The sequence below is a fragment of the Vidua macroura genome, chromosome 37 (genome assembly GCF_024509145.1).
Source record: "Vidua macroura isolate BioBank_ID:100142 chromosome 37, ASM2450914v1, whole genome shotgun sequence".
NCBI lineage: Eukaryota > Metazoa > Chordata > Aves > Passeriformes > Viduidae > Vidua > Vidua macroura.
In genome coordinates, this window is record NC_071607.1 from 857,760 (window position 1) to 876,357 (window position 18,598).

General features: G+C 50.6%; 3 protein-coding genes across 3 annotated transcripts in view; 1 reads left to right on the plus strand and 2 right to left on the minus strand.

The window, feature by feature from the left end:
• Nucleotides 1-18,598, minus strand: part of LOC128821238 (serine/threonine-protein kinase PAK 3-like) — a 244,825-nt gene that overhangs the window by 117,696 nt on the left and 108,531 nt on the right. The gene's annotated exons all lie outside the window — the stretch shown is intronic.
• The window catches only part of LOC128821268 (zinc finger protein 3-like), a 111,145-nt gene that overhangs the window by 75,259 nt on the left and 17,288 nt on the right, over nt 1-18,598 (minus strand). The window lies entirely within an intron of this gene.
• LOC128821262 (zinc finger protein 239-like) lies at nt 7,125-10,974 on the plus strand. The gene has a single exon (XM_054002212.1). The coding sequence runs from the start codon at nt 9,035-9,037 to the stop codon at nt 10,085-10,087; it is 1,053 nt and encodes a 350-aa protein (XP_053858187.1). The 5' UTR covers nt 7,125-9,034; the 3' UTR covers nt 10,088-10,974.

Sequence of the window (18,598 nt, forward strand, 5' to 3'; positions counted from 1 at the left end):
CCCAACCACGATTAAAACATAATGGTGCAGCCTATACTTCCAAGGTGTTCCGCAACTTCCTACAAGATTGGGGGGTTCAACATAAGACCGGGATTCCCCACTCCCCCACTGGCCAGGCCATAATAGAGAGAACCCACCAGATGCTGAAGCAAGTCCTCAAAAAACAGCGAAAGGATGTGCAAGTGCTGTCACCACACAAGAGGCTCTGCAAGGCATTGTTTACCATCGATTTCCTGAACTGTTCTTTTGACAGACCGGAACTGCCAGCCCTGAGACATTTCAAACAACATCAGGAGCTCCAGCCAGAGAAGCAGCATCCAGTGTTAGTGAGAGATCGGGACTCTAAAGAAATCCAGGGTCCATTTCCACTTTTGACTTGGGAACGGGGATACGCCTGCATGTCCACACCTTCAGGAGTCAGGTAGATCCCCAGGAGGCATGTTAAACCCTACACAGCAGAGTAGTCAGTGAGTTGGAGTGATACGGTGCCAGTGGATGTAGCCTATGATTCCACCAACCTAGGAGTTGCATCCAATCGCAGACGCTGCAAGGAAGGAAAAGATTCTACCTCTGCCTAACCAATACTTCCCTTACAGCTACCTCAGCCCAGTTATACCCCCAGTTCCTGTGTTTATAATAAAGTTGTTTCCCTGATTTTCCTATCCCAGAACCCCCTGAGAATGACCAGCCCCAGCAATATCTCCAGGCCCTCTCCACCTGCATGGCAGTCACCACAGTTGCAGCAGCAGAAGTAGCTGGGAGAAGAGGCCACCGTGCGAGACACTGAATCAACACCACTGCTTTCTTTTTATATTTTATTAAGTGGGGAGATGTTGCATCCTGGGGTTCAGGTTTAGATTAGGGTTTTTAATTTATGTTAGATAAGCCAAGTTCTGTAATCCCACGCACCCCCCGTGTTTCCCTCCCTGCGGTTGTTTGCTCCTAGCTGCATGCTATTGGAGCTTACCCCAATCACTCAGGCGGACACTCCCCATCCTTGCCAGAGAGTTCCCGGCCAATCTCCCTGATGCTGCATCCCTACTGGCCCTGGGACCCAGGAACCACCCCAGCTCCATCTTGGTTGGTCGCTGTTGCTGGCGTCACCGCCACGGCAGCCGCCCCCATTGGACGGGAGGCCGTGGATCCTCTCACCCTGCCCCTCCATAAAATCCTACCCCACCGGCACCCAGAGGCCATTTTCTCCCATGTGAGTGCTGGGAGCGGTTGCATCTTTCCATCTAAATGCACCATGTGACCAATAAACTGTTCCAGCCCAGCATGGAGTAAATGGACAATTCCTTACTTCTTTGCCAGATCCCTAGCACATGGTTACAGCAGCTGGCCAGCCCACGTGCCCGGGACACAGTAGCCATGTCTGGGGACCCGCAGCAGAAAACCCCGGCAGCGTGTGGAAGCTACGCCACAGCCAGGCTCCCAAGAGCTGCGTGCAGCCGGGGAGAACAAAAGCAAACACCACACTTGGAATCCTGCTATGTCTGAAAACAATATAAAAAAACCCCAGCGGAATCAGTACCTTTTGAACTGCCAGGGGCATGAAGCTACAGAGCCTGAACCCAGCTCCGATCGCCTGGCTAGGCACTGTTTTGCTCGTGGCTTTTCCAATTTTTACTTTGATTTGATTTAATAAATTCCTCTATAAAATTGGCTGATTCATTTATAACAATGGGGCTGCAGAGATGCCCCCGCAGATCCATGGGGATGCAGAGATCCCCCTGCAGCCCCTGGAGGAGCCAGGCTGGAGCACGGGGATGCCTGAGAGGAGGCTGTGAGCCCGTGGGCAGAGGGGCCCCCGCTGGAGCAGCCTGTCCTGGAAGGACTGAGCCCGTGGCACAGTGACCCACGCTGCAGCACTTGGAGGGGGGCTGTGCCCCAGGGGATGGACTCCGCTCGGAGAAGTTCCTGGACAAGTCTCCGGTGGGAGAGAGCGCAGGCTGCAGCAGGGGAACGACTCCTGTCCCTGAGCAGAGGGAGAAGGCACGGGGGATGAAGTGAGCATGGCCCCATTCCCTGTCTGCTGCCCTGCCGGGGGAGGAGGTGCAGCTGGAAGGAGGGAGGCCTGGGGGAAAGCTGGATTCAAGGGTCTTCATTGACTTCTCATTATCCTGCTCTGAGTTTTTGGAGTTTTCTGCCAGAAATTACTCCCCTCCCCCACTCACCCACAGAGCTTTGGGCACTTTTCCCTTTAGGGGGAAATCCAAGCGATGCACTGATGCTCCTAATTAGGGGTAGAAGAAGAGAGGCTCGTGGGCTTGCCGCAGAGGCGGAGGCAGCGAAGGCGCAGGGCCGGGAAAGCCGTGTCGGGAGGTGCGGAGAAGTTTGTTTGTGTTTGCGCTGGATGCCGGCCCGGGCCCGGGCCCGTTCCAGGGCTGTTCCTCAGCTGCGGCTTTGCCCTCGCCCAGCGCGGGGGGCCCTGAGAGCGCGGGGCGAGGCGGTGCCGTGTGCAGAGCCCGCCCCTCGCTGCGATTGGCCGGCTGTGCCGTCAGTCGTGGTTGTGGCGCGCTGATTGGTGAGAGCGGGGCGAAGCACGGCCCCGCTGGCGGCCTGAGGGCGGCCCTGGCTGGGCAGCGGCGCCATTGGCGGAGCGTCTGTGCGGGCCTGGGAGCGGCGGCAGCGGCCGGAGGCCGGGGAGGCGGCATTGGCGGAGCTGGGAGGCGGCCCCGGCGCAGGTGGGAGCCGTGCTGGGTTCTGCGGGGGCTCGGGGCTCGCTGCGGGCGGAGGGGGCGGCAGGGGGCTGCGGCGGCTTGCTTGTGCCGTGTCCGGCCCGTGGTGGCCCTGGGCCGAGGGCGCTGCGGGAGCGGCTGCCCGCGCTCTCCTTCCCGCCGCTGCCTGGGCAGGAGCCGCTGCCGGAGCAGCGCTGCCTCGTCCCGCTTGCTGTGGCTAGGACAGAGGTGGCTGCCCCGTCGCCGGGAGCGTGCGGGGAAATTCACGTCGCCGGAGGTTTCTGTGCCCAGAGGAGTCCGAGGAGTCCTGTAAAAGTGACTTTATTGCTGAGCAGAGGGAGAGGCCGTGGGGCATTTGCCATGCGGTCTCTCCCATTGTTGTAGTACGCGGCCTCCTTTTTATGCTCATTTTCCCGGCCGCATCTCCCTCTGCATTTGCCCACTGGCTGAGGGACTCGGGAGGTTCCGACTTCCCGATCCGCCTGCTGCCTGTCCTCGTTAACGTGCACCCCTCCTTGTGTATAACATCCGATATTCATGGCTCTGTGAAGTCTTAGTTCTTCTCGAAGTTCAGGAATTTAGCGGGACTTTGAGCATCTGTCTGTGTCAATTTGTAACATCTATTGAAACTGATGTTTTCTCACATTACTACCTTATCTACAAGTCCCTGACCCTATCTCCAGGCGGATTCACTCACTGACTCGGTTTTTTCTTCCCGGGTCCTCTTTGGTTTTGGGATTATTCTCGGTGACCTCATTCCCTGTCCTTTTGTAGCCGTTTCTGGATCAGGAGGCCTGGCTGCCACCTGCATCCCCTCGCTTACCTGCTGGATGAGCTGCACTCCCAAGGTGTTGAGCATGGTAAAAAGATGAGAGTTGCTGTAGCACATAAGAGGAGAAACAGCATTCGTTTAACCCATGGTCTGCCGGGAAGCCATGAAACCGTGTCCCATTCCCATCATTTCATGTTTGGAGCAATACATAAACTGCTCTCCTATTTCCTTTGTTACCTTTTTCACCACTTTTCCTTTGTCATCTCTCTGCCAACAGCAGTTCGAATCATTTAGTTTTCCACAAACTCCTCCTTTTTCTGTGAACAGATAATCTGATCCCATCCCCTGGTGAAATGTTGTGTTCCTCATTTCAGTGGATTGGTCGGCAGGTGGGTCAGGAGCTGGAGGTGTCTGGTTGGTTCTTATTTCGAGGGCAGCTTGTCATCGAATGATGCCATTGAAATGATAAATGGGTTCTCTGTCTCCTGATATGAATTGGTTCAGGTTCCCAGGGGCTGGTGCATGGTGTTGTAGGATTTGTTCTGGTGGCCCTTCATCTTTTCCCCATTTTTGGGTGCTCCCTCAAGCTGGGGCTGCATCAATTGACTGCTTTTCTCTAGTTAAATCATCAAATACTTGAATTCCAGCTGATTTCCCTGAACTTGTTAGAGCAAAAACCCCAGTGCTCTCATATGCCCTGTATAACATAGACAGTGACAGCACATGTTGGAGTGGGCAGAGGGATGATCCACCCCCTTATTTTAGTGAAAATTTCAAAACATTCTCCATTTACTGTTTCCCTTTGCACTTTAATCCATTTCTGTTGCAGAGTCAGAGATCCTCACCATGGGCTCTGCCTTCAATTGTGCAAATTGCATCTGTGCAAGCAGGCAGAGGGGCAGAGGGAATCAGCCCAATTCCTGCCCCAGGCAAGAAGAGCCAGGTACATTGTCCCCACTTTGCCCCAGCAGTGTTAATTTGCATTTCTGAAGCTCCTCTGCTGGCTGCCTGGAATGCAGCTTCTCTTCCAGGGCAGCCATCAGGTGACTCACACTGCAAAAGCCAGGGCTTGGATTTTTTTTTTTTTTTTTTTTTTTTTTTTTTTTTTTTTTTTTTTGGGGCGTGGTTTTCTGACCAGTGTTCTATTAACTGTTTATCAGTTAAAAGGTCACCTTTATAGCTCTTCTAGTTTTTCAAATTGCAGCCTATAGATGAACACCAAAAAACCCATGCCAAAATTTTCAATCTCCAAAGGCCACACAAACACATGCACAAAAAGAATCCAAAGCAGTAAAAAATTTTTTACTTCTTCTGCTAATAATAAAAATTGAGTCTCACACCCCTGGCCAAAACCTTACTGACAATATAAAAGTAGGATTATTAAGGAAAAAAATTATCATGGTGGACTCTAATCCCAGGCAGCGCAGTGTGTGTGTAACTGAGACCCAGAGTGGAATTGTGCCGTTGTGTTCCCCAGCAGCTGCGGCAGTGCAGGCACAGAAAGCACTGAAGCTGCAGCAGTGGCAGCAAGGATTGGCCCCGGTGGGTGGAGATGCCAAAGGAGGGTGGCCAGGCGAAGGATTTGAGCAGAGGATGTGTGGGCAGGCCCAGGGGCTTGCCCTGATGTGCAGTCCTGACTGCTGCTGCACTGCCTTCAGTGCAGGCTCAGTGGGGGCCTCCCATCCTCCTGCTGCAGGCGGGAAGTGCAAATCTCCGGGGCTTCAGAGCCCTGGAGCCGAGGCTGAGGGGTCCCCCCGTGTTCAGCTGTGCTGGTGGCTGTTTCTGGCCTCAGGGCCACTTGGCACGGGCCACGCCACTTGGCCACCAGTGGTGCTGCTTTGCAGTCCTTAGGCAGGGCCCGATGTCCTGCTTGGATGTTGGGAACAGCAAAGTGCCAAGGCAGGCTCTGTGCCAGCCCAGCTTCCTGTGGCAGAGATTTCACAAGAGACAGGATTCTGGCCACAGACTGCTTTAAATGTACATCCCTTATCTCCAGCCTGCACTAGGTGGAGAATTAGCAGGGTAAGGAATTCCCAAGATGAATTGCAAGGGAGACAATTGAATATCGGCCCTGGGTCTGGCTCTTCTTCTTGCCAAAGCCAATGGCAAAAAGTGTACCATGGCATCTTGGTTTCTCTCCCCAGCTTCTAAAGGTGTTTCTTTCTTTCCCCATTCATTCTTTCTACCCAGCCTGAGCTCTGGGGGTGCCAGGGGTTATGGAGGTCCCATTGTATTCCTAAAGCTGCCATAATCCCCTGAAGCATCTTTCCTGTAAAATGAGTTCTGCTGTATGAGTCTGTTGTTTCCACAATCCCTTCTCTTGGAATTACTTGTTCCAAAAATATCTTGATATGTATTGCAGTGGGTGCTAAAGCAGTCAGAAATGCTTTTGCCACCTGGTTAGCTGACATGGTGTCACTAGAAGATATTGAAGGCTTCCTGCTCAGGGCATTTCAGTGCCAGGCTCTTACAAGCACACACAGCTCCACAGGTTGAACTGACCATGGGGCGGTAACCTGCGCTTCATCTGATTCCCCTTCCTTCCCTCCCTTGGGTGTTGCTTTTAGACACCACTTGTCCGGGTTGCTTCAAAATACTTTGAAGAGGCTCCATGTCAAATTTTCCCTCTTTCCCTGGGGCTGCCCACACTTCTGGGTTCACTTCAGCATAGGCCTTGTCAGACATTTGACAAAAAGGTGCAACAGAACTAGCCTCTGTATCACCTTTTACAATATTAATTTACATTCCCAATTTAGCGATCAAATCCCTTCCCAGTAAATTATAATGACCATTAGGAACAAATAAAAATTCATGTATTTCAAACCTATCCTCCATATCTGCTACCTGTTATCTGTTGAATAAAACCACTCCTCTTTTGCACTTATCCCCTCAATAATCAAAGACATTTTTGGCATTTTTCCCCCCTTGTGGGTAAGATTCAGAGTGGATTGAGCGGCTCTTGTGTCCATCAGGAGAGGCCTCCTCTTGATCCAGACCCACCCTGAATGTTCTCCAGGGCTCCAGTGTGGTGCCCTGATGTAATGGGAGCTGTAACACCCCTGACAATCCATGTCAATCCAGGGGTGGACTTGCTCCTCCTGAGGGTGCTGCTGTCTCTGCTTCCAGTGTCCCTGTGCCCTGCAGCTGGAGCCCTGAGTCCTTCCCAGGGGCTGTTTGGGTGGGCTCTCCCCTGCCCAGGAGGGCAATGCCTCTGCCAGGTGCTTGTGGCCGACCCCGTCCCTTGGGTGCTGGGGCCCCCTTGGGCTCTGGGGTTGATCCCTGAGGGGCTGTAGGAACTGTGCCATGGCCTTTGCCTTCAGCCTGGGCTTTTGCTCATCCCTTCTTGCATTCAGCTGCTGTGCCTTTGTACCCAAGTGCTCCAGGGCCTTCTTCTGCCACTCCTGCAGTCCCGCTCAGTGCCTGTGGGTGCTCATCCTCTGAGAGCTGCTGAGCTTTCTGCAAAATCTTTCCTTTCTCCAGGGACCCAAACCAATCCTTAATAGAAAATCCTGATCCTTGCATGTACACTCTGCATTTCCCAGATGTTCCTTTGTTTTCCTCCTTGTGCTCAGGGTCCCCTCCAGAGCCCGTATGGCAGAGCCGGTCCCTGTCCTGCCGCAGTGTCCAAAGGCGGCCCCCCCAGCGGGCAGGGCCAGCAGCTCCCCGGGGCCGGGCAGCGGCCGGGGCGTCCCGCAGCCTCCTGGGGGCCGGGGGCCACTGCCGGCCCTGCCTGGGGATGGTGGGGTGTCATGGGTTGATAAGGAAGTGAGTTTTCTTGGGAAGTTGTGGTCAGGCCAATCAGTGGTCAGATTTGAATATTGACACCTGGTGTAACCACTGAAGACATGGATCTGTCTCTGAGAACACAGGTGGTTAAAAGCAGAGAGCTCCCAGGGGAACGCTGTCTTTTGTTCTGGTCAGTGAAGAGAGCCCCGGAAAGAGAAGGGGGGTGAAGGGAATGGATGTTTCCCCCCCCTGCCCCCCTCCCCACCACCCAGAGGTGGGGAGAGAGAGAGAGAGAGCCTGGGCCACCTGGAAATTTGGTATCATATGCCAGTAGTGCCAAGGAGGAGGAAGAGAAGGGGGGAGGAGGTGCCCAGCTGTGGGAGTCCTGGGCAGCCAAGATTTCAGTCATCCTGGGAGCCGGAGACTTTTAACTATTTCCTGGGCAAAGAAACACTACTCCTCCTTGATTTCAAAGAGAAGAGAGACAGTCTGGGACCTGAGATGTCAGAAGAGATGGGAGAGAAATCCTAGGTGGGAGGAGATGATGGAGTGGCGTTTGGCTGGACTTTTCTTGTATAGCCATAGACTGAACCAATTCTCCCCAACACAGACTGCATTTAGGGGGATGCAATGACTTGAGCCAAGAGAGTGCAGGTGTGAGAGTGACCTGCTTCAGTGAGTGATGTCATGTGCAGGAGTGGAGTGAACAGAGAAAAGTTGAGGAGGGTGTGGTGGTGCCTTCTGTCTTCAGGGTAGAAAAAGATCTCTGTTCTCAAGACCCTCCCCAGAGGAGGAGAAAATGGGGGGGACTGTTGTCTCAAAATGAGAAACTGTTGTCCTTGGTCCTTGGCAAAGCATTTTTAAAGGAACTCTATGAGCAGTCTCGGTCCATGCACAGTGGTGAGAGAACTGTACATGGAAGGAGGATGTCACGATGGCAGATTTTCTCCGGGCAGTGCCATGTGTGACATGGGAACATGGGAGGTTTCAAGTGTGTTTCCTGTGGAGGACTATGGTACAAGAGAGACTCCTCTCTCCCTTGAACTGAGAATTGATTATCTGAGTGGTGGTAACTTGACTGAGAGTTCAAGGATTTGTCTCACCGTGTTTTGTTGAAAATTGGGTGGGTGGAGGAGGAATGTTTTGGAAGGTTTTCATTCTGAATTCTCTGTGTTCCTTTTGTTATAGTTGTAGATTAATAAAGTTTCTTCCTTTATTTCTAAGCTTGAGCCAGCTCTGCTCTGTTTCTGGTTGCATCTCACAGCACTCATTTGAGAAAAACATATTTTCACGGGTGCACTGGCACTGCGCCAGCACCAACCAATGACATGGGGTCAGGCAGTGCCCGGCACTGAGCCCCGGCTGTCCCACAGCCCCGGCCTGGCCCCACAGCTCCCCACAGGCCCCCAGCCCCTCTCCTGGTCCTGAACCTCTGAGCCCGGTCCTGCTATTACCCACCGCAGAGAAACACCCTGAAATCCTGACCTCTTTCTTTTCCTGTTGTGGAAACCAGACATAGAAAGGACCTGGATCAGCTGGCAAATTTTGAGTCTAAGACCCTGCTGAAAAACATCCCGATCCTCAGTATTTTTATCTTCCTCCCCTTTTCCATCATACTTTTTCTTACCAAATACATTCCTCCTGCTTCTTGCTTTAACCATATTCCTGCACACTCCCCTTCACCCAATCCCTTCCCAGCTGTTGCCTTCTGCTGAGAAGGCAGGCTGTTGTAGATGTCGGCGAACCCAATGGGAAGAATGATGATGTCTAACTCCATTTCAGAAGGCTGAATGATTTCTTTATTATAATTATGTTATAATACATATGCTATATAAAAGACGATACTAAATACTACATGCTACTTTCTCTATCATATCTCACTAACTCACAACTCGTGACCCTGTTCTCCAGAGTCCAGACACAGGTGGATCCGATTGGCTGTCAGGCCCAAACAATCCACCATGATCCAACCAAGTGCTCACTCTGGGTAAACAATTCTCCAAACATGTTCCACAAGAGAAAAACAAGGAGCAGAAATAGAAATTGTTTTCTCTTTCATTTCTCTCTGTGCACCTCAATAAAAAATCCTGAGAGAGAGAAAAATGTGCTTACCACATCCATCCTGATCCAACACCAGAGGATCCACACTGGGGAACAGCCCTACAAGTGTGGGGAATGTGGGAAAAGCTTCAGCCAGAGGGGCCACCTGGTACAGCACCAGGTAATCCACACCAAGGACCAGCCTTATACGTGTGGGAAATGTGGGATGAGCTTCAGCCAGAACGGCGCAGTGATGCAACACCAGAGGGTCCACACTGGGGAAAAGCCCTATGAGTGTGGGGAATGTGGGAAGAGCTTCAGCCAGAGCTCTGGCCTGAGGAAACACGAGAGGATCCACACTGGGGAAAAGCCCTACGAGTGTGGGGATTGTGGGAAGAGCTTCAGCCTGAACTCCCAGCTTATGGAACACCAAAAGATCCACACTGGGGAAAGGCCCTACAAGTGCGGGGAATGTGGGAAGAGCTTCAGAGGAAGCTCAGCCCTGATTCGGCACCAGAGGATCCACACTGGGGAACGGCCCTACACCTGCTTGGAATGTGGGAAGAGCTATGGGTGGCACTCCGACCTGAGAAAACACCAGTGCATCCACACTGGGGAGAAGCCCTACAAGTGTCCTGAGTGTGGGAAGAGGTTTCAGATCACCTCCAGTCTCCTCAAACATGAGCGGATTCACACAGAGAAGAGGCCCTTCCGCTGCCCCGACTGTGGGAAGGGCTTCAAGCTAAACTCCCACCTCACCGTGCACCGGCGCATCCACACCGGGGAGAGGCCCTACGAGTGTGGGGAGTGTGGGAAGAGCTTCTCCACGAGCTCAAACTTGACCCAACATCAACGGAGGCACCACTAAGGGAAGCCCTGTGAATGCCCCGAGTGCGGGAAGAGCTTTGTACGCTCCTCCCAACTCCATTCCCCATGGGAGGATCCACATTGAATGATCCCCAGTGACCCTCATTGGGCAGAGCCCTGGTGATCTGTGGTCCTGGTCATCTGTGTTGGAAAGACACCTGGCTGGGAGGCTCCACATCTTCCTGGTTCCCTGTGGGCACCTAGATAAACTCAGTGGAAGGAACATCCATCGGGATGCAGACCAACAATGGGAGTTCCTTGGGGAGAGTGGATTTGTCAACTTTCAACCCCATAAAATCTTTTGCATTCAATCCTGTCTTCTGGTGGCATCAAGGAGTACTGAATGGTCTTGGAGGTATGTCCTGGGCTGACTGTATGATGCTTGTATCCCCAGTCGTCTGTTCTGTTTATGCTGAATAATAAGTTTTGCAACTTTAAGACTTGTTCCGAGAGTGAAGGAGGGAGAGAAGAAGCGTGGAGTTTGTTTTCAGAAACTGCACTCACTCCTCCACATTCCTGTTCCTGGGCTGGGTTGTCTGCAGATGGACAGACAGCGGGACAGAGCTCTCCTTTGCTTTTAGTTAGTTTTAGCTAGTTGAGACAGAGAAGTTCCCTGGACTGTTTTTTTTTTTCCCCTTTCTTTGGACCTGCTCAAACCTGCTCTGGCTTGAACACCAGAGGAGCACCGGCAGCTCACACCTGTGACCCAGCGGGCCAGGCCTGGGCCTCGGCATTTCCAGCAGCGAAGGGACTGATAAGAGACTGAGTGACACGAGCTGCAGCCCACAGAGGGACTTCCTGAGTTTGTCTCTCTTTTAGAGCGGCAAAAGTTTTTATTGTTTAATATTGTTCAGGTTTTCTTGTTTAATAAACAGTTTTTTCCACTTTTCTCCAAGGAGGTATTTTTCCCAAACTGGTTGGGGGAGAAGCCAATTGAATCTGCTTTCTAGAGGAACCCCTTTGGGGGTTCTTTCCCAAATTTGCTTTGAACCAGGTCAAGATCTTTCCAACTTCAGGGCTTCCACGGTTTTGATTTCCTGTTGCCCAAGGGTGTCTTCTGCAGCCAAATGGTGAAAAACTGGGGAAAAGAGCAAGATTTTGAAGACAGTGGGGTAGAAGTCCACCAGAAAAGGTTCTTCCCTCCCACCCAAGCATGTGGCTCCTCAGCTGGCACGGACACGGAAATCCTTTTCTTTTGGCATTGATTTTTTTTTTTTTTTCATTTCTCTTTATCCCTTTAAAATATCCAATGTTGAGGTAGAAATAGACATTGAACGCAGACATGGGTGTGGTCACAGACATGGAGAGTGACATGGGGACACATGGACGTGGAGGGGGAACAGGGCCATTCATGGGGACATGGGGGAAGACAGGCATGGATGGAGATGTGGGGACAATGACCGGGATGGAAATATGGTGGGGAGACAGCCATGGGTGAGGATATGGTGGGGCATGGTCAGTGACATGTGGGGATGAACATCCTTGTCCCCAGGAGGGAAATCCCAGCATCCCCAGGGTGTCAGGCAGCTGAGGGGCCACAGCAGGGAGGGGAAAGCCAGACAGAGCTGTCAGACTCCTAAGCTACACTCCAAAATTCCCAAAACTGAGGGATTCCTCCCAGGAAAAAGCTGCCAGGAGCTGCCTGAATTGAGAGAAAGGGGGGATGTGACTCTCCAGACTGAGCAGGAGGGGCCTGGATCCCCCAAATCCAAGCCCAGATGTGAGAGGTGGAGGTGGAGGGACAATGGGGAAGGGGTGGAAGAGCAGGGGAAAAGAGGATTCAGAGTGGGAGAGGTATGGGACCCCCAGACTGAGTTGGGAGGGGTCTTTGGGTTGGGGGAAGGATGGGAGTGGGGAGGGAAAGGTGGGGATGGGATAGAAAAAGGGCGGTTCCATGGGGATCCCTTAGTGTCCCCATCGCTTGATCCCTGGAGTGATTCCCTGTGGCTCTGGGGGGGAATGGATCTGCCCTGGGCAGGTCCCCAAGCCCCTGCCCATCCCTGGGGGGCTCATGGGGGGTTCCCTCCACCCAAACGCTGGTGGTGCTGCAGCCATGGGGGAGAGGTGGGTGGGAAAGGGGGATCTGGGGTGGGCAGGGAGGAGGAGCAATAGGAAGAGGAGGGAGAGAGGAGGAGGAGGAGGATGGGAAAAAGAAGGAGCAGGGGCAGGAACAGGAGGAGGAAGAGCCACAGCAGAGCCACATGGCTTTCCTGCCTGCCTGCTGAGTCTGCAGCTCCCCTGGCCCTGGCAGCATTGATTCCCCCCCAGATCCCACAGGTGAGTGGGGAGGGGGACCTTGCCCCAAATCCATTGGGGGGTTTCTGGGAGTTTTTTTTTGCAGGGAAGGCGATGTTTGGATCTTGCATTGCCCCAAAGGTGAGATGCAGATGTCCCTTTGGAGAATTGTGGAGGGTTCCTGTGGCGATCTCTCTATACCAGCTGGGGCAATGGTAACACTTTTGGGGGGACATTGGTTTTGGGGTTTGAGTGGCATTGGAGTGGGGAGAGCAGCAAGGGCCAATCCCGGAGCTGGGGGATCCCGGCAGCCTGGAGGGGTGGGGGAGGCTGGAGATGAGCAGGGTCTGGGCCCGTCCAACCCTGAACAGGGCGGTGACTTCTTGAGCTGGACTTGGGCAGCAGGACCAAGGTGCTCACCCCTTGCTTTTCCCCAAGCCAGGATTTGTCAATCCCAGACTCTGTTCGGATGGAGCTGGTGGAGGCTGTGAGGAAAAGGAAGATAGCATGGGACCCTGGAGCAGGTGAGGAGGAAGTCACTGCCCCTTTCCCCCTCTCCTCTGCTCCATCTCCCAGCCCAACATTGCCCCTGGCTGCAGAACAACTCCAGTGTTGACGCCATCCTGCCAGGGATGAATTGGTGGGATCTCCTTCCTCTTCCCTCTGGCATGGAGGCAAATCCCATCCTCTCCTTGTCCACCCTCCTTCCTCTTCTCATTCCATCCTTCTTCCTTCCTCATTCCTTCCTCTCCTTTTCTTTGCTTACCCCAGGCACTGAGCTGCAGACGGAGACCGGGGAGAACAAATCCCTGGGGCAGAACCTCTGTTTTGAGGCCATTTTGAGCAGCTCCACGGCACAGGAATCCAATGGGGAGGAAAAGCCCTGGAGATCCCACACAAGGAGGGGCTGGAAACCCAGCCCCAGGAGTTGTGAGGAGGTAAGATCCCCTATGTGCCTGGAAGGCAGCTGGAGATCCATTCGGCACTCGGAGGTGGTGGAGATGACTCATGGCGGGCAGAAGCCCCACAAATGCTTGGAATGTGGGAAGGGCTTCAGCCGGAGCTCCGGAGCTCAGACCTGATCTGGCACCAGGTGATCCACATGGGGGGAAACGGCCCTACAAGTGTGGGGAGTGTGGGAAAGGCTTTGGGGGGAGCTCCAACTTCATCATCTGAGTTTAGATCAGAAGCCAATTTTATTGAGTGTACCAGGTGTTTATACAGGGTTTTACTTGTATGATACTTACATAGCACTCTATTTTTGGTAACCTTTTCCCATTGGTTACACATTCTTCATGACATCACGTTACCTGGTAACATTATCTTATCACTATGTCTCACAATATGTTTCTTGGTCACTTCTTGCCCAGGGAGACTTTCTCTATGTCTGTCTCTCCCCCAATTTCTGCTCGACTAGGCCTAAGATATCAGGCCCCTTTATCAGTTCCACTGTACTCTCTGTTTTATTCCCCATACCTCCCCCTATCTGTTCAAACAAAAATACACTCTAAAGTGATTTGTCTATTAATTTTTTCACACAATGTAAAATACAAGGAATAAGCATAACAATACATAATACAATGCCTAATACATATAAGCCTATTTTAACTAAATTTCTTATCCATCCACCAAGTTTCCAATCCCCCAGAAGTTGACCTAGCCCTGTAATGTAGGAGACCATTTGGGAGATGATGGGGCAGGGATGCCCTGGGAGGACACTGCCGTGTAACTTAGAGTGAGACACTTGAGCCCTCTTCCATGGTCTTCCACCCTTCATGCAAAAATTGTAATGTCAATCTCCAGTAGCTTACTGCCCCCTGACTAGAAAGTTCTGTGTCCCCAGATCCCCCATTGGTCCTCTTGGAAAGCCACTCCTTTTTTGTTTCCCCATTGGTTGTACTCGTATCACCCCACCTTAGCACCTCCCCTTGTCCCCAAACCTATTGGCCCGTTTGCCACTGAACCCCTCCTACCTTCTGTTATATATCCTGGTCCCTCCCCTGTTCAGGGCTCTTGCCTCCAAGTTCCTTCAGCTTGTGGTTGCGTTCCTACCTTGTCTGCCCTCCCTGCCTTATCCTGCTATCCAGACCCTCTACTTTGCCTCTTTTGGACCCTCCAGCTACCTTCCAATAAACCCAAGTTGGATTCTCAAGCAAAGCGCTCTCTCGTCATTCCTGGCTCGGCTTTCTACATTACTACATCTGGCACTGAGTGTCTGGTGGGCTGAAGGAGCTGATTGTCTCGACCCCGGGGACACTCTTGGGAAGGTGGTCACCCTGACAGCACCTGCCAGGTGGCCGCACTGTAAACCGTGATACCACTGGGTAATCTTAACCATTTTCCCAAGGGCATAAGTCTATTAGAGGTTAAACAGGTGCTGATGTGGTGGCAAGGTCCTGTTCACAAGGGTTCTCCTCTGACGTTGGTGTTCAAGGTGAATCTTCAGGTGATGCAGTCAAAGAATCTTCAAAACGCCTTTGCGTTCTTTGCTGGAATCCATTCTCTGTGGACACACTTGCAAAACCTCTACCCCAGCCTGGTCAGAGAGAGAAAGCCAGGTAAACTTTCCCAGGAGTTGTTCTGGGGAGTTTTGAGAAGGCTGAGAGGAAGAATTAAAGCAATCTTGCAGCTGGTGTTTTGAAAACAGTTGTTTTCTTATAAGATGTTTACTAAAGGGTGTTTCCTTAATTAGTCAATCATGTGAGGTGTGTTGATTAAAGGAGCAATCAGGTCCACCTGTGTCAGAGCAGTGTATAAAAAGAAATAGGCTCCTAATAAAACTATTATTAGTCTCCTGAAGAGAGACTATGTGAGATTATGTGTCGCCTGACTCTCGTTCCTAACTCAATGGTGACACCAGGTGACCTAAGGATAAGGCCCTTAGGATCTTACCAGATCGTGGATCCTTCACTAAGGCTGGGGTTTTTTCCTTTTGTTGCAATTGTGAATTACAATTAAAATGTCAAACAATCAGTGGGTTGGGGTCCATCAAAGAACATTTCAAAAGGTTGAACACGTAACGGGCTTTCTGCAGTCTCTCGGCAGGGGTGCCATCTCCGGCCCCCCCTTTCTGTTGTACCAAGAGACACTTGAGGGAGCCATGAGCCTGTTCAGTGACAGATTGGCCTGTTGGGAATTGAGGAATACCTGTTTTGTGCGTAATTCCCCATAAGGCAAAAAGGTAGCAACTCAACGGGAAGTATAAGCTGGGCCATTGTCTTGACTTCAGATGGTATACCAAGAGTTGCAAAAGCAGCAGTGAAGTGTCTAGAGACATCTTTAGCTGTTTTCCCTGAATGGGCCGATGCAAAAAGAGCACCAGAAAACGTATCAATAGAGGAATGAATGTATTTTAAATGGCCAAATTCAGAAAAATGGGTAACGTCTGACTGCCCCACTTGAAGACTCTGAAGCCCTCTGGGATTAACATCTCCTGCAACAGAGGGAAAAAAGCAATTTAGGCAATCTGGACAAACAGCAATAATTCCTGAAGCTTAGGCTTTAGTAATGCCAAAGTACCAAATCAAAGTGGCAGCATTTTGGTGAAAAAAAGAATGGCTCAATTTAGCCTGTTCTATCTTATTAGGTAGAACAGATTGTTGTACAGGCATTGTTAAAAGGTCAGCTTGCCTGTTCCCTTAATCTAAAAATAAGGAAAGGTCTGTATATGATCAAATATGCATAATAAAGTAAGGAGATGTTCTATTTTCCAAGGAAAAAACCAAGGTGCTGCAACCAATTAAAAAGTTGTGAATTTTCAACCTCTTTCGAAACTGATGCTTCTGCTTTCACCACAATTCCTGCAACATAAGCTGAATCTGTAACTAGATTAAAAGGAACAGAAAAATTTTGAAAAGCTCCGACAACAGCAGCAGGTTCAACACTTTGGGGGGACCCATCAGCTGTGGATACATCTGCTCTCCAGGCACTAGAAGAGGGGTCTCTCCATAAATCTCCACTGATCTCTCATAAATCTTCACTGATTTCTGAGAGTGACCAGAACCATCTGTGAATACTGTTAAGGCTTGAAATGGAACCTCACTCTTCTTTGGTTTTTCTATTGATTGGAATAAAGGTGTTAAAAGCTTATATTTTGGAGGATGTATTGAGATTTGTCCACTGAATTCAGCAGAGGCCATCTGAAGAGCCTCTTATTCCTGAAATATCCAATTCAAATAAGAGGTGGTAAGAGGTAGGAAAATAGTGGAAAATTCCACTCCTGCAAGAGAAATTAGTCTCTGTTGGGCCTTAACAACCAGTTGGGCCATCATTTCATGTTGGGCACTGGTGGTTTTGGTCATTTGGTGTGTAAAAAAATCCATTCAATGATAAGCAAAGAGTCTGGTGCCTTGGAGTCCCATTGAAACAGCAAGGCATGGGGCTGTTTTTCTGGACACAAGATTATTAAAAAGAAAGGCAGCTCAGGTGCCCAGCGTGCAGCTTGTCTGTTTACTAAGACATCAGTTACGCATTGTAGCGTTGCTGAGCTTGAAAAATAAATTGTCTAGGTGATAAAAGGTCTGAGTCACCTTTTAGCAATTCAAACTAAATTCAAAGGACTAAGCTTTGCATTTGAAGTCCCTAACAAGGAGCACACCCAGTTGATTGTTCCCAAAAGTTTTTGCACATCACATAAGGTGCAAATATTTGTCTGAATTTGCAGAGCTTGGGGAGAAGTTCAATGGACTCCTATGCGCCACCCCAAATACCTCCATGAAGGGTGGTTTTGTACCTTTTCAGGAGCTATGCAAAGCCTTGCCTGATTTAGAGCTTTGGTGACAAGGGCTAAGGCTTTATCCATGACTTCCTGTTGTTCAGCTGCTGCAAGAATACCATCCATAGAATGGTACAAAAGAACATTGGACATTTATTGACAAACAGATTTGAGGACTTAGCAACATACCACTGGCAAATAGTATGGGTTTTTTTCATGCCCTGAGGTAAAACTATCCAGTGATATCACTGTAAGGGTGCTTGCATGTTTGTGCTTGGAACTGAAAAGGCACATTTAGGAGCATCAAACCAACCTTTTAAATCAATAGCAGTCAAGTACCAGTTTTGGGGGGGGGGGTCACGGTAGGAGATGAGAGACCAGGCTGTAAGGTCCCTGTGTCCTCCATAGCTGCATTATTTTTTCTAAGATCGTGGGGTAAACGCCACTTGCCAGTTTGTTTTTTTGATAACAAACACAGGAGAATGCCCAGGACTGGTAGAAGGGACAAGATGCCCTTTCTGGAGTTGTTGGACCAATTCCTTTAACGTCCGCAGTTTTTACAATGGTAGGGGCCATTGATCCACCCAAACCAGATTTCTCTAACCTGTTTTCCAGGTTAGTTTTAAAGTATCATGCTTCAGTGGGCCCCATTAAAAATCTGATGGAATTCTAAAGCCATTGGGAAAGAACAACCCTCTCCCATAGTACCATTGGCACTGGTAATACAAACGGTTTGACTGAAGCGCGGTGTCCTCGGGCCTTTGATCTGTATCAAGTGGTGGCTTTGATAGCTATGGCTGCTTCCTCCAATGCCTGAAAGTACCTGTGGCACTTCAGCAAGGGACCATTGTGCGGGCCACTTGGCTTGAGAGTAACTGTAATGTCAGTTCCTGTGTCTATGAGGCTGTCAAGTGTTATCTTTTGTCCTTTTAATATGAGGGTACACCGGCATGTGAGGTGTTGTTCTAATATAGGTTGTACCCAGCATACTTGGGGTGTTCCAGTAGACCCAAATCCCCCTTTTTCACATTCCGTCTGTGTCTTAGTTTGAAAAGACAGGTGTCTGCTAAGGAAAGCAGGAGTCTCCCCTGAAATGGAAAAACCCTCTCCCTCCAAACTGCTATAATTTTGAAAATAAAGGGGCTCTCAGGCAAAGATACGGGAGCAGGAATAACAGTTCTTTATTAGCGAAGAAAATAAAAATAAAATAAACAATTCAGTAATACAAAGCAACAGTAACAGAGTCAGAATACGACCTGACACCTTGTGGGTCAGGGTGGTGGTAGCAGTCAATTTGAAATAGTGGCTGCAGTCCTCCTGGAGAGGCAGATGTGGTTCTGTTGAAGCAGCGATCCTGTAGAAGGGTGTAGTCTTCCTTGGAAGATCCAGGGGTGGTGTAGAGGGGCCTGGTCTTCCTCTGGGAATCCAGTGGAAAAGGCAGCTGCTCCTCTGGGAATCACTGTAAAAGGCTGACTGTGGTCTTCCCATTCTCTGATTATATCCAGTTAGGAATACTTGGCTCCTCCCTCTGGGTGGAACTTCTCACAATGGGAGGATGTCATT

Coding starts and splice junctions, on each gene's coding strand:
- LOC128821262 (XM_054002212.1), top strand. CDS start 9,035: ATGCTACTTTCTCTATCATATCTCACTAACTCACAACTCGTGACCCTG.